This window comes from Psammomys obesus, unplaced genomic scaffold, assembly GCF_907164565.1.
Source record: "Psammomys obesus unplaced genomic scaffold, mPsaObe1.curated_primary_1811, whole genome shotgun sequence".
Taxonomy (NCBI): Eukaryota; Metazoa; Chordata; class Mammalia; order Rodentia; family Muridae; genus Psammomys; species Psammomys obesus.
The window spans coordinates 9,010,014-9,025,782 of record NW_026596040.1 but is presented as its reverse complement, the minus strand read 5'-3'; the positions used below and the strand labels follow the sequence as shown (position 1 = coordinate 9,025,782).

The following is a 15,769-nucleotide window of genomic DNA, read 5'->3' as shown; positions in this document are numbered from 1 at the left end:
ACCACCAGACTCCCCGGAAAAAGACTGTCCATCTCCCAACCCAGGCCTTCTCTGGCAAAAATGTTCAAAAGAAGGTTTGTTTTATCTTCCACTTTATGCTTAGAAACTGGTCTCAGCAGGGTGAAAAACATCAGGGTGAGACAAGAGAGGTACTGTCTACTTTGTCACAAAATAGAAGGCAACACTCAAAATGCAGTCATTAAGATGAACTAAAAAGAAAAATAGTACAGAGACATCTATCCTAAATGAAAGACCCAGGTTTAAAGTAGACACAGACTATCCGTTTTTAATGAACGCAGCCCATCTACTCCAGGTTTTACTCCAGCTAGTTACAGCGTTCAGCTGCAGGCTCAGCTTTAATCCTAGCATTTGATATTCCATTCCTGTTTGTTTCGGGCTCCTTAAGATGAGTGCTTCTAACACATTCCAAGGAATCTCCCAGCTGCAAAGCTATCTTTGCCTGAAAGATGGCCCTGTGATACGCAGTCCGTGAGTGGGCTAGCTTACTCCGCCTGTGCTCTTTCCGTTCCCCACAGCCCCTCACCGGTAGTAATGCCGTCGTCACCTCTCACTTGCAGCCACACTCTTGGTGACCTGTCCAACCGCCTGGTCCTCTCAGAAGCCACACACAGGAAGAGTGTTCCCTCTCCTCCTGCCTCAGTGCCTAGCGCTGTGAATGTTCCGTTAGATTCAGCATAGCGTGGCCTTGGTGATGATTTGTCATGTGTGGTGCCATGCAGTACAGCAGTGAATCTCAAAAGGTTGTGACCCTTTTGGGGGCAGCCGAACGGCCCTTTCACGTGGATTGCCTATGGGTCATTAGGAAGGCTGAGAACCACTGTGCTGCAGGGAGGCGGGAGCTGTTTTCCTCCGTGCTTTTTATCAACAGGTCAGGACTAAGGGCTCAAGACAAAAACAAGGATTGGCCCTGCACTTCGAAGCTCGAATCTCTTCCGAGCAAAGAAATAAAGTTATTAGAGTAATTCAGCAGGCCCTTATTCTCTGCCTCCTCACCACACAATAATTTATACTTTTTTTTTTTTAAATTTTAAAAGAAAGTTGAATGTGCTAGAAAGATTTCAGACCCCATTAAAATTATCTAGGGAAGAATTTGAAAGTTTCCCACTATTTCTAAAGTTCTACTCTTTTCTCCTTTGGGGCTATAGACCTCCTGAACTTTCTACAAAAGTTGGGCAGGTTCTTTCTATAATGATTTACCCTCAATCGGGATTGAATTTCCCAGGGGATGTGCTTTTATTCAGAAATTTGATGACTGCAAGAATTAGGTCTTACTTCATGGAAAAAGGTATTTCACCTCGGTATTTTTTTTTTTGACTTGTTTAGTCTCTAGACCGTTCCAAAGACACAAACCAGTACATCAGTTCTTTATTGCTTCCTGCTTTGACTCAGCTGTAGCTGTAGCCCCTTTTTTAGGAGAAGGTCTCATATTCCCCTTGCATTAGGATTAGAGCAGGTCCCAACTGGGATAGGTCATTCCAATCGCACGGTATGTGCAGGGGTCCATTGCTGAATTCCTGCCAGACCCACAGACCACAAAGTCTTTGCAGTTCAACAGAAAGCTCTTGCTGGGCTAAAGTATCCAAAAAAAACCCATGTAAAGAATGTTCTAGTGAAGGAGAATACATTGTTTTAAAAGACATCTCTAACTTGACTTTTTTTCCTCCCAAACACAGATATTAAACACCACTGTTTTATGTGATTCACAAATTCAGTTTACAAACACAGGATAGCTTAAAACAGGGGCCACCTCAAAGTGGTCACAAAGAGGAAAGGCCTGTCACACCCATGCAATGGAGACATTAGGGCAGGAGGTGCTACTACTTCCAAGTGCCTTGATTTGGACAACTTTGTGCACTGCAGGTGACTTTTCTGTTTTAAGTCCATCTTTTCTCAATCCTCAAATCAGTGGTTAGACTGCACAGCTCCCAGATGAGGAAATATCCTAAAGCTAGAGTATGATTAGGCTAGAAATGGGTGTGAAAACAGGAATAGTAGAGATCACTTTTGGACTAGTGTTGATCTCTTGCCCACTAGAAAGGCCCTAAGAAATAAGGACAAAGACACCAGGAGCAAACAGACCATTGGTGACTCCTGTGAAAGGTTTCCTTCATGCTTTCCTCGCAGTCCCTTGTACTCAGTGACATGGGTCTGTTCTATGGAGGTATTTAGAAGACCAGGCTCTTTCCTGAAAATACCTTTGTCATCTCTGAGGCCCCTGGCATCCTCCATGATATGCTGAGGGTAAAGAGAAAGGACCGTGGCTGAGAGGTAGCGTATACTCACCAGAGCACGGTCACATAGCTGCATCAGAGTGCCAGTGAGGTGGGGGAATGTGCTCTCTTGTAATCTGGGGAAAAGAGCAATGGCATTTAGTGAACAACTGGGGAGCCTTTGCCATATCGGCAAACGGCCATGGTCCTGGAGTGTGCTTTTTATCTATGGAGCAGAAAGATGAATAATAGCCACACAAGTAAGAAAGACAAGGAAGTAAGAAGACTTTTCTACTATTCAAAAACAAAAACAAAACAAACAAACAAACAAACAAAAAATACAAAGAAAAGAAATTTAGGGCTTTGTAAGAAAATTTAAAATTGGTGTTGGGTTTCTTCTCTTCTTTTTCTCTCTATCACTCCATACTAATAGAGCCAAATATACTCAGCAAGCACTTCAGTTGTAACCTTTGATTCTTATAGCGTAAAGGAATCAGGCCTGATGGGCTCTTGGTCAGTGGGTAGCAAGCAGCCTTTCCTCCCACTGTTTCTGACCTACATAAGCCCCTCACCTTTGGGACCTCCGTTTCTCTGCAGTTCATTCTGAGGCTGGCCTGGTAGGTGCAGAGGCCGTCGAGTGTTGCTAGCAAGCATGTTTTTCATCTTGGCTGATACTACAGTGCTCTGCCAACCAACTGGAGAAAAAAAAAATTCCAGTGTCTCCTACTGGGATTTAATCCACCAAGGAAGGACTAATCGGGCAAAACAAATCCAGAAAAGAAGCTCGTTCTCTATAGAGTTTGTGACTCAGGAGATAATTGGGGCAGGTAGATTTTTCCCAGTAATTACCTCAGAAATGCCTTAGTTTAAAATGCTTGTTTATTGACCATTCCACAAGGATATGGAAATCTGTCTATTGTAATGAGTTAAGAGCCAATCAGACATACTTAAATTTCACACTCCGATAATTACAGAGTCTTGATCAAGTAACTGATCTCTCGAAGCCTCCATTTCCTTATCTGAAACAAATAGATTTACCTCAGAGTGCATTTACAAGGATGCATTTGCAAGGTGCCTATGAATTACTTTGCATGTTAATCACTTTTTAAATATCAGTTTCTGTTACTGTTGTCGGTGACTGGCTGTAATTCAGCGCTGTTGTTTTATTTAGATCGATACTTTGGAAACTTTTGGGGATGAATTTAGCGGAATGGCCAGATGCCCTTATGATGCCAAACATGCCAACATCGCTCTGTTTGCAGGTAAATGACCTGATTTCTTCTCATTAACTTTGCTTTTTGCATCTTTCTGCCTGTGGCTGAGAATCTGCTTGGAAGGATTTGTGGAGTCACAGTTGTACTGACTCTCTGGTGAATACTGTAATTAAGAATGCCTCTTCCATTTGAAATTAGGATGGAAACTGTAGTTTTGCTTCTCTAAAGAAGTCTCTGCCCCGCTCCCGTAGGCTTTTGTGCCTTCAGGAAAGGCGGATGGCATAGGGCTGCATGGGTGAAGGCAACTTTGGGCTCAGATGCTGGAGAAGCTTCTGTGGAATCACTAGCGTGTTTTTGATTGCTAGCAGGTGGACGTTGGCTGTACTCCACAACAGTAGTCTGCTGCTGCGTGTCTCCTTTAGCCATTTCCCTGCTCTCCCTTATCTTCTTCCCATGGCAGCTGTTCTCACAGCCTCTAAGGCTGCAGGCCTTCTTGTCTACATTTAGAACAAAAACGGAGAAAAGTGAAAGGAAGTTTCTAAAAGCTTATTCACAGCCATAGGGAACAGACTTCTCAGAGACCTGATTCGGCTACATGCATATCTCTGACCAGATAGCCACAGTGTCCAAGAAGGTCATGCTGATTGCCTAGGTGGCCTCGGGTTCCTGCTCAACAGGGTATGCAGAAGTAGCTAATATGTCATTGTTTTCAAATTGAGTGGGATTTTTATATATGAGTATGTTCTAATGGGGTAGTTTATTTAGGAATTTGTTGCCAGCTGTGTTTGTGGAAGTGGGTACAGAGAGAAGTGTTGGTGTAAAGAGAATTGATCATTCCAGCATGTAGTCACACTGTTAGCTGTCCTTCCCAACATGACAGGAAAAACCTGACATAGCCTAACTGGGAAAGGAACTTTTATACAGGTATTTTTTTTCTTGTATATATGTGTATCACATACGTGACTGGTACCCTAGAGGCCTAAAGAAGGCATCAGATCCCTCGGTTACAGGTGATTGTGAGCTACCATGTAGGTCCTGGGAATCAAACTTGGGTCCTCTGGAAGGGCAGCCAGTGTTTTTAACTGCTGAGCCATCTCACTATAAATTGCCTAACTTATTTGCCTCAAATTGTCTAACTTATTTGGTTTCTGTTTAATTGACATAGGTCTTACTATTCTTGACTATCTTGTTTGGTTTTTCAGTTGTAGAATATTTGCTAACACAGAAAAGAGTCAGAAGTTCATTTTAAAATTTCCTTTGTTCTCTTTGCTTTTGGACATACCCTCAAACTACCTATCCAAACAGAGAATTCCTAAGGAAAGGGCAATGGGAACTCAGCTCTCTCTACTCTTTGAATCTTTGCTTTGGCCACCGGTATATCACAATGCTTCCGTTTTGTGACTTTGGAAATCCAGAAGCAAAGATCTGCTATTTAAGCTAGATTGACAGGGGTTTAAGGAGTCACGTGACTGAATAAAAAAAGGAACTGTGAGTCTCAGGACAAAAATTGTCATCTAGTTAACCACTGGAGCCTTTGAACCCTCCTTCTTCCATTCCCTTCTCCCAGTCAGTCTCAGCTCAAGCTCAGGTTGTCCATATTTCTGAATGGAACTAAAACCTGTGTTGATAAAATTGCTTTCTTATTTCTCTGGGCTTCCGCCTAATCCAGTTGACAATGGCCTAGTGGCAGATGCAATGTCCAAGGATCTTTGGCCTTGAGATTGCAGTCAAGGTACATCTAATCAAGTGAAGCAAATAATGTATTTCATTTACCCTGTCCCCTGAGCTGCAGCCGCTGCCACTGTTGCTTAGAAAAATTGCCATGCAATTTTAAAATGAAAAATGTTCCATGTCTCACGATCCCAATTTAAAATGGTGAGGAATGTGGGCCAAGCATTTTCCTGCGACTCTTGGATTTTTCCCAGTTGTCCTATCTCATTTGCCTGATGGAGGAAAGCAGTCTGGGGGATGCCTTTACTGTCATCCGTCCCTGCCTTGCTCGGTACCTGCTCAACTCTTTCCTTTTCCTCCTAAGATGGAAAACTCTACTCCGCCACAGTGACTGACTTCCTGGCCATTGACGCAGTCATTTACAGGAGCCTTGGAGACAGCCCTACCCTCAGGACTGTCAAACACGATTCAAAGTGGTTGAAAGGTGAGCAATTAAATGACGGAAGGGAAGAGGGGACACATACCTCGTAGGAGACTTAGAGCCTGGATGACCCAGACTGTAGATTCATTTTAGTAATGGTTTCTGACAGACAAAACCATGTAAATTGCATCTTTTGCCTCAGCTGATTTATTTACCTCCCTTTTCCCCTTCCCATGAGCTTCTGGAGTATTAACAAAACTACCAGTGCCTCGACAATAGAACACGTCACATTCATCTTTCCCTGCCTCAAACTCTCATTTCAGAGTCCCCCATGAAAAGAGCTGAACGAGCATTCATGAAAGGGAGCAGGGGATTGGAAGTGGTGGGGAACAGGAAAGCGGCTGCTCACAGCGCTGTGTGAGTCAGGGTGATGGAGCAGTGCGCAAAAACTCCTTTAGGCAATGCGGACATTCCATTGGGGAACGTAAAACGACAGAGATTTGCAAAATGTACTTCTTCTTCACTCGCGGTTGCAAAGCTTGTGGAAGATGTAATTTGTAGGCTCAAGTGCCTTCTGAAATCACCAGCGCTTGCACTTGTGAAGTCATTAGAAATGGTTAGTGTTAACCACACTAATAGCCTAATAGCCGTACACTTCCAATTAATAACATGTCTTTGGCTACACTTGATTAAAATTCTTCTAACGCTATGTGACATATCTCCAATTAAAGTGCCCATTTGTCTGCAGAGCCGTACTTTGTCCAAGCGGTGGATTATGGGGACTATATCTACTTCTTCTTCAGAGAAATTGCGGTAGAATACAACACTATGGGGAAGGTAAGAAGGGAGAGTGTCCTTGGCTCTGTTCGTGACGTTTCGGGAAACCCAATTTTGAACCAGCATTGTTGCAAATGACCTTGAAATACAAACTGTAAACCCAGTGACAGCACAACCAAGATTGGGCAGAAGTGACAGACTGAGCTGTCTGGAGGCCAGATCCACTTTGTCAAAGTGGTAACAAATTTCAAGGAACCTCCTGAATATTTCTACCGAAGATCCAACCAACAGATGTTTGGTTGCTTTTATCCCGAATTCTAAGTGTTTTGAGATGTAGCTTCTAGGTACAATTTTCCCTTCTAATTGAGTTACTCCACTGAGAGAATACATACCCAGTATCTTTAGGCAAACTGAGTCTCAGTTTTATTGTAGAAAGAAAGAGAACACTTAGAGGATGTTTTTTTCAGTTATTTCTTACCAGACATCAGATCAAGGTCACTAAGTTAGAGGGCACAAATAAAATACCAGGGTGGCTTGCATGGTTAGGGGGACTCACACTCCAAGTATGAGATTTCAGGCCCCAGAGGCAGCCAGTGGGAATGGCAGAGATGGTACATACAAAGTGTGCTTTTGTCTGAGGAAATAAAAGCTAAGCAGTCTGTATGGAAATGAGTTTATGTGGCTGGGAGCTGATCCCCTGAAGGATTTATGGCTCCATATTAAATGCCACTGCCTTATCTTTTAAAACATTCTGTTTCCATGTTGTGTTTTTTTTTCCTTTTTCTTTTTCTTTTCTTTTTTGCTACTGATTTTAGAAATACAATATTAAATTAAGCACCTTGTTGTTCTGTTTCTGGTGTTAAGCAAAGGCAAATTCTTTTAACCTGTTCTGCACTTCAGAAGGAGATGACTACATCTCATTTGCCCTGTGTGTTTTTCTCTATAGGTTGTTTTCCCTAGGGTGGCTCAGGTTTGTAAGAATGACATGGGAGGGTCTCAGAGAGTCCTGGAGAAGCAGTGGACATCTTTCCTGAAGGCTCGCCTGAACTGCTCGGTGCCCGGAGACTCTCATTTTTATTTCAATATACTCCAGGCAGTTACAGATGTGATTCGCATTAATGGTCGTGGCGTTGTCCTGGCAACCTTTTCCACACCTTATAACAGGTAACCATGCCCTGGCTGTGTTGCCCTAATAAGTCCTTCCCAGCCCCCCCCCCTTCCCTGGGGAAGAGATGTGCAAGTGATAGAAAGTGGCCGTCACTGTTTGTAGATAAAAAGCACTTTGCTCTGACTAATTAGAATTTATGAGCATTATTAAATTAAGATTTTTAGAGAGAGTAAGTTATAACAATATGTTCTATGTATATTACTGACATATAAATACTTTGTGTGGGATTCCTTTCCTGTAAACCAGATTTTATTGTCCTCTTTTTACACATGAGGAGATTGCTTAAAATATTCCTTTACCTGGACCAGGTAGTTAATGATAGAAGGGACAGGTTTGGGATTCAGATTTTTTTCTCTGATCTCTTATAGGTCATCTGGAATTCCTGTTTCACTTGTACTATTTCCCTCACTGGATTGAGATGTGTGTGTGCGTGCGTGTATGTCTGTCTATCTGTATGTGTGTGTCTGTAAAGATTGGGCATTTATTAAAATGCTACAGTGAAAAATTTAGGAGAGAGGTCTAATTATAATAACCAAGGGTCTAGTTATCATCCTACTTGAGGATTTAAACCTCTAGTGACTTCACAAGTTGGTTTATGGCCCAGATCCCAATCCCAGCACAAGTGCCTCGCGAAGAGTCCAGTGAGGGTTCAAACGCTATCAAGCACTGTCCCTAGAAATACTGTCCATCACTTCATTTGTATTTTTGTGTTTAGTTCATCAGAAATCTTAATTAATTAAATGATACATTAATAATTGCTTCCAAAGCAGTGAATATGCAGAATAGAAAAAACAAACAAAAAACTAGTGTTACCATCTTTTCTGGCATCCAGCTGTCTACAAAGCCAATAACAGTTCAAAGTCCCAACATCGTTGTGAAACAAGCATCACTCTGGTTATAACGCCTGGCCATGAGCTCTAAATGGATGCGCTGTATCCGCCTGTGTGTGTAGGATTTTAGAGATTCTATGTGGACTATCCTTTTCTGGGAGTACACTTTGGATTATACTTTTTGCAAGGACTTTTGTGAACTTCATGAGTGCCTGGATGACAGGCATGAAAAATGATAAGAATGGAAGATAGCATCTAGAAAGACATGCCTAGGAATTGGGTAGAGCCCAGAACAGAGCAAGCCGAGGGATGAACTCACGCTCCTCAATTACAGCGAGGGCAAGTGTCAAGAATTTCTCACTGAAGATAAATGAAAGCATGAGCTTATATTGCAGCAAGGAAGCATTCGATTAGACTTAGGTAAGCTTTAATCATCTATAGGGATTTTTAGACTTGAGGACAGGAAAGATATAAAATATTTCAGGGTTTGTGTATTAACGTTTAAGGTCCCATCTATCTAGGATTTTTGGAAAAGCCTACTGTCTTGGTATATGGGGAAGCAGGGGTTAGTGGAATTTAAGAATACATTTCTAGTTTGGGGGTTTTGTTTTCATTAAAAGTGTGGATTACTCCGTGACTATAGTACCATAGTGAGTTCTTGAGTATTATAGATAATCCATTTATTTTCCTAAGTGGCCTTCAAACCATCTTCTTACTATGCTTCTGTGGTCTCAGAAATATTATTTGTTCAATAATATCAGACACCATAACTTGCCAATCTGCAAATGTGTTTACTATTTTTATCCTAAGTTATGCGTAGTCTTTACTCACTCTTCCTTTCAGCCCTCTCCACTTCCTTCTTTACACAGGCAGATTTGGTTATGCCAGATTGCTGGCAATCCTTAAGGGGTGCTTCTTTACCTGGGAAAAAGGAGCAAGCAAGTACCTTCTTCTAGGACACCAACCCTGTCATGGTCTGGCTTCTTTCCCTTCTCAGCCTGTTTCTTCCCATTTTTGGCCACGCGTTCTATACCTCCACCTTACCAGACCTAAGGTCTGGTTCTCTCTAAAGTCTTTTTCTCTGTGTAAGGTCCTCCAACCTGACCAGTGTCTGCCCGTCAAAATCCTGTGGAGGGGTCTCATGTCACAAAACCTTGTGCTAACTTTCATGCACAGATCTCACTGGCTTGCTCCGATTTTCTTATACTGTCTCCATCCCTAACTGTGGTGCTACTAAAAGCAGGAGCCTGTTTTCTGTGGGATTCATGAAAGTTCTATAACCAGTTAATAATTCTTCCCCCCTAAGTAAAGGGGGCTCAAAAGGCAATAGGAAATGAAGCCCCCCAGTTTACTTTAACTATCCTATTCTTTAAGACTATTGATGCAAATTTGATTTGCAGATACGTTCTCTTTACACATTACGATCCCTTCATTTGTAGTGGTCAGGGTTATGGACTTTAAAATTCTACCTGCCTATAATAAGAGGTTCTTTAGAGTATGTCTTCTAAAGGAATGTATTACATGTGTAACACTTTGTGTGAAATGTCATTTGCAGCATCCCTGGTTCTGCAGTCTGTGCCTATGACATGCTTGACATTGCCAATGTTTTTACTGGAAGATTCAAGGAACAAAAATCACCTGATTCTACCTGGACACCAGTTCCAGATGAGCGAGTACCTAAACCCAGGTACATGAAAATATTTATTCCTTTGCTATTTTTTTAACTCAAAAAATGGTGAAACTGGCTTCTCTGATAGTGAGCATCCTTTGGATCACACACGAGTGGCTTCCAGCACAAGCCAGATAAGAACAACAGAGAGACCCTTGTGACCATTTGCATTCATCCAATTTTCCAGAACTCAGAGTTGTCTTTGGTACCGACAAACTATGGCTTTAGTCTTCTACTTAGCATTTGTAAACGTGGATTTGCCCACTACAATAGTAGGTGATAGGAGCTAGAGCTAACCTCATTGGTCTATAGGTGGAAAAATTAAGGACAGGAGAATAAACTGTATTGTGCAAGTTCATATAATTGGAGAGAAACTTCTGCTGTGCCTCCCTCTGACTTTATATGTCTTCTTATCTTTCATTCCAATAAAATGTAAAGTGTAAATACTTTTCCCAGGATTTTGAGGAACAAGTTGGATCAGAGTTGTGTCCAGGGCTCCAGTTTAAGGGCATGAATTGTCTAGTTGGTGCAGTGAGTTGCTTTTCTGCACGCATAGTACAGTATAGTGCTAACCCTGCCCAAGCTGTGCCCTAAGCTCTGCCACACAGAAGCCCATTACCCAGAGACACTGATCCCATAAAATCTCTTTATATGCTCCCGTTTAATAGTTAACTCTGGAAGAACACTTCTCCCCTCCTGACCCTGTGTTTTCCAGCTGTATGTATTACATACTCCATACGTCCACCTCTGTGATATAAGTCACATGGAAATCTCTCCATTGAGTTTATGCAAGACACTGGAAGCAAGCCCAGTGTCTTCCTGGATTTTTTGTTTTCTAATGATCTCCTTCAGCCTTTTATCCTACTTCTACTGAAATACCTACAAGAACATTTAATTGAACCAGCACAGATACTGAGAACCAAGGAATTCCAAGTGGCCATTTCTCTTTTGTCAGATGAGATTCCTGGTGTGTCCCTTCTCCGTTCAAAGCAGACTCAATATAAAACATATGCTCTAGGGACTAGATAGATTTTCTAACTCAGCACCTGGGATTGTTCTGAGCTTTATAAATAGGCAAGAAAGCAAATTAAGATGGATGGGTTGGATTTTAGGAGAATGTGTATATAAAGCTTGGTGAAGATGGTGTCACTTGGGCATTACAAGAACATGTGTTAAATGATTTTCTCCCATGTCAGTGTGTTTACCCACATGCTTCCATATGCTTGTCTCATCCCTCTGGCAAATATTAGGCTGACTGTGAAGGGCTGGGGAGAAGCAGTTACATAGTGTGGGGAAAGATTGTGCAGTAAGGGCCAATTTTTCATCTCTAGCACCAGCAGGCATCTGGGCATCGAGACCGCAGACTGTAGTATTGTCTGATCTGACTTTGTTGAGATTTCCACATGACCCCTCAAGCCACAAAATTTCTTGCAAAAGTTCACTTTTGCAATCTTTGCTCAGTTGCAAGGAACTGGTCTTTCAGGAAAGAATCTCCAGAATAACTGGCTTTTCATACCTGCTACACTCATAAAAAGATGAAAACAAAAATGAAAAGTGAGCTTGTAACATTTAGCCTCACTGCTGTTTACCCTGGCAACTGGGAATCTCTCCTTTTTATACTTGTGAAACATATACCTCCAGAACAGAGAATCTCAATGTGTAGGTTGTGAATCCCAAAAAAAAAGACCATCAGAAAACACAGATATTTACATTAAGAGTCCTAACAGTAGCAACTACAGTTATGAAGTAGGAACAGAATAATTTTATGGTTGGGGGGCGGGCCACACCAACCTGAGGAACTGTATTAAATGTATTAAATGGTAAGTGCTGTAGAACCTCTAGCAAGATATCCTAGTTGTTCTGTTACACGCCAAGACCAAAAGTAACTTACTGAAAATTTGTTATAGTCTATCATCAAGGGAAGCCAAGGCGGGAACTTGACACAGAAACCACAACACATGCTGCTTCCTGGCTTGCCTCCTCTAGTTTGCTCAGCCACCTCTCTTGTATAGCCCAGGCTCACTGCCTAGAGGTGGTAACACACACAGTGGGCAGAACCTTCCTGTCAATGACCAAGTAAGAAAATGCCTCACAGACAAGCCTACAGGCTGCTGTGATGGAGGCAGTTTCTCAGCTGAGGTTCTCCCTTCTCAGGTGGGTCTGGGTTAGTTTCAAGTTGACCGATAGTAAAGCATCAGAGAGGCATGGGGACATATACTCACTCACTCATTTCCAGTTCCATCTCTGTCCACTGGGGTTTGTTTGTGCCTCTGGAAGGAAGCCAGGCTGCCTGGAGATGAAACTGAGCTATACTGGCTAAGGCTCCTTCATGAAATGAGGAGGCAGTCCGGAGGAAATCTCAGCATATTGTACTGGGTGGCATTCTACATTGTTCAGCTTCCTCTTTGCTGCCTACAGTGCAGTCTCCTTCATACCAGATGCTCAGAGAAGCAGTTCATTCAAAGGATTTGCCAGAAAGCATGAAATAACCCTTTACCTTCCGCCCCTTGTTTTGTTTTAGACCAGGCTGTTGCGCTGGGTCATCCTCATTAGAAAAATATGCAACCTCCAATGAGTTTCCTGATGATACCCTGAACTTCATTAAGACGCATCCACTCATGGACGAGGCAGTGCCTTCCATCATCAACAGACCTTGGTTCCTGAGAACGATGGTCAGGTGGGTGTCAAGCAAACCATGTCCCTAAGTGGATTTCCTTCACTTTATCTTGTGACCATAGATCCTGACAGTGGATCTTGCTTTGAAATGCCACAAACATCTTCTGCTATCCCGGGCATTGATTCAGTTAGGAAATGTTGACAGGCTGGGTAGATGCCACCAAATCCCCATCGCCACATACTCAGTGAGAAGAGTGCCAGTATTTTCAGGCTAGTTCTACACATGCGAGCAATTAGAAGAAAGAAAAATATTTCCTTCCAGATCAGCTCATTTAATCCAATCTGTGCGGCACAGAGAGGTGGTGAAGGCGAACCCATGAGAAGTAGTTACCTGTCTGTGCTTTATACGTGATGGGGTGGCTGGCATGAAGGGACACTACATTTGTAATGATGTGCCTGCGCGAAGGAGTTATACTTTGGTATTTGCTATCTGAAGTGATGCCAACAGGGAAGCCGTAGCTGATTGGAGGTCTCTGATAGCATTAAACATCCTTTGTGACTGGTGTTTACTTTCAATATGTTACAACAGGCTTTTCTAAACTGTGGCAGTCAGTAACACAAAATTATTTTTATCCCCTGACCTTACTGAACATACTATTGTGAAAATCTCTTGACCATAACTTCAAAACCATATTCTATTACTTGGAGGAAAGCTGGTGTTTTCTAGTTCCTGTTTTGGTACTTAGGAGAAATAGATATACATGAAAGGAGGAATGATTGTAGAATTCCATTGAAAGAGGCTGCCCACTTAAGTCTACTCTTGTCTCTTGGCGTTCCCTTCCCAGACGTGGTTTGGCTTGCTAGTCCTAATATTAGTACTGCTCTGAGTGCTACACCTTCAGGGTCTTCTTTATGCCTTTGTGTGTGAGCAGAAAGTTTTCTGATCTTGTTGACAAAGTTTTTGTGCCTCGTAGGAAAAATATTACTGAATACTAAGTACATTCACTCCCTATGCCTGCCCTCTTCCTTGGAGCCATCAGTCTTTCCTTACTGCCCATGGAAGGGATCATTGCTGAGTGGTTTCATATGGTTATGGATATTTATTTATTATGGAACTTGGCCTCTGTACACACATACTTTCTTCTCCCTGTTGGAGTCATACTAATGTTTGGCATATGAAAATAAGGGACAAGAACATCTTGAGAGCATTACTTACATGCATATATTTTTCATGACATTGTTACTAGAAAGCTGTGTCACAGTTGTTTGAAGTGGAAAGGGGACCTTTAATGATAGACTAGCAAAGAGATTTTTTTCCAAATGTGATCCTGTCATTTTTAGATACCGCCTGACCAAAATTGCAGTAGACAACGCTGCTGGGCCATATCAGAATCACACTGTGGTTTTCCTGGGATCAGAAAAGGGAATCATCTTGAAGTTCTTGGCCAGGATAGGAAGCAGTGGTTTCCTAAATGGCAGCCTTTTCCTGGAGGAGATGAATGTTTACAACCCAGAAAAGTGAGTTGAACATTTGGTGCCTTTTTTTTTTTTTTCTAATTATTTGTCATGTTTCTGCGACCTTTTCCATTCATGGAAAATCATGGCAGACAAGTTAGTTTATGCAGCTTTACATGGCTTTTCATGCCATCTCTTAAAAAAATACTGAGTTATAAAAAGCATTAGTTTTCCTTGCCAACGATGAATGTCCTATAGCTGCTCATGTAGATGTCCACATAATGTCTGTAAGACCTTTCACTATATCAGATAGTGAGGTCAGCATGCCAGTCCAGACGCAGAGTATGAGGGTGGTGACAAGGGAAAGGAAATTGTTCCTACAAATCTCCTAATGGTGTTCTGATACCTCATAAACTAGGTGCAGCTATGATGGCGTGGAAGACAAAAGGATCGTGGGCATGCAGCTCGATAGAGCAAGTGGATCATTGTTTGTTGCATTCTCTACTTGTGTGATAAAGGTGCCTCTTGGCCGGTGTGAGCGACATGGGAAGTGTAAAAAGTATGTATTTTGCCTCACTGACAATTAGAAAATCCATAGTAATTAGAAAGCAGTCCTGTGTAGCTAGCTGACTGTCATCTTTTTCCTGCAGAACCTGTATCGCCTCCAGAGACCCATATTGTGGGTGGGTAAAGGAAAGTGGTTCCTGTGCCCATCTGTCACCCCTTGGCAGGTAAGGAGCCTGAGGTGTGAGGAGGCAAATTGTCTCTGTCCCTCTGCACGCTGGATGTGGGCTTGCTTGTGTTCCCTCAAATCATCAGTTCCCATCCCTCTGTGTATGAGAATTTCAGCCACAAAACCACCAGGTCCTTTTCCATCGCCGACTCAGTCCACAGACTCTGCATCACACCTAGCAGAGTGTGGAATAATCACCCTCACGCTGGTTAAGATCACAGAAAAGGAGCGCAGTAGGCTTCAAAAGTATTCCCTAGAAAGTGGGACACGAAGATAGCCGCCCTGAGCATCACAGTTTGAGGACACAGAGAAAGGAGCCATGGGGAACCAATTAGATTAGTGGATGGTTTGTCCAGCCACACACAGCAAAACGGGTTTGCTAGTTGACCAAAAGTACAAGGCTGAGACGAAACAGCAGAACATTAGTAAACCCATGTGATCATGCTCCAAACATGGTGTTCACATCCAATAAAGCTTTCTCCCGTGTTAAACAAACCTTGACCTTATTGCCCATTAGGCACACAATCAATGTTTGGCCATTTCCCAATTGGTCCCTTTGATCAAGCCCCTCTGCTCTGCCTATGGTGTGTGTGTGTGTGTGTGTGTGTGTGTGTGTGTGTGTGTGTGTCCTCTCTCAATGTATGTGAAATCTAAAATAACATTTGGAAAAAATATTCAAAGCATGTCTCAGACAGATTGCAGATAATGCAGGTGAGATATCCAGGACTCTCCTTTAACAAACGAACTTCCCCAGCCCCATCTGTGAAATAGAACTGTTTTCTCATGCTGGGAGGATCCTTTCTGCTTTAAAAATAGCTTGACAACCAGAAAGAGGCTATCTGGTTGTGACCACCACCCACATAATTTGAGCAATATTCTCTTGAACGGAGCTAATGAGATCTGTAAAATATGACTTGGAGATCTGAGGGCTTCAGCGTTGACCCACTATGTATTATTAGCGTCACTTTGCAGGGAGCTCTAGCG

The 15,769-nt window shown here is 42.4% G+C and overlaps 1 protein-coding gene across 4 annotated transcripts in view; it reads left to right on the top strand.

Moving 5' to 3' along the window:
* Sema6a (semaphorin 6A) overlaps positions 1-15,769 on the top strand; it is a 121,114-nt gene that overhangs the window by 71,686 nt on the left and 33,659 nt on the right. For all 4 annotated transcript variants that reach the window (XM_055622573.1, XM_055622575.1, XM_055622574.1 and 1 more), the window contains exons 7-15: positions 3,403-3,493; positions 5,481-5,600; positions 6,286-6,374; positions 7,261-7,478; positions 9,868-9,999; positions 12,503-12,658; positions 13,939-14,115; positions 14,471-14,611; positions 14,703-14,783. In XM_055622573.1, the coding sequence (XP_055478548.1) occupies positions 3,403-3,493; positions 5,481-5,600; positions 6,286-6,374; positions 7,261-7,478; positions 9,868-9,999; positions 12,503-12,658; positions 13,939-14,115; positions 14,471-14,611; positions 14,703-14,783 (1,205 nt within the window). The remainder of the gene's footprint in view (positions 1-3,402; positions 3,494-5,480; positions 5,601-6,285; positions 6,375-7,260; positions 7,479-9,867; positions 10,000-12,502; positions 12,659-13,938; positions 14,116-14,470; positions 14,612-14,702; positions 14,784-15,769) is intronic.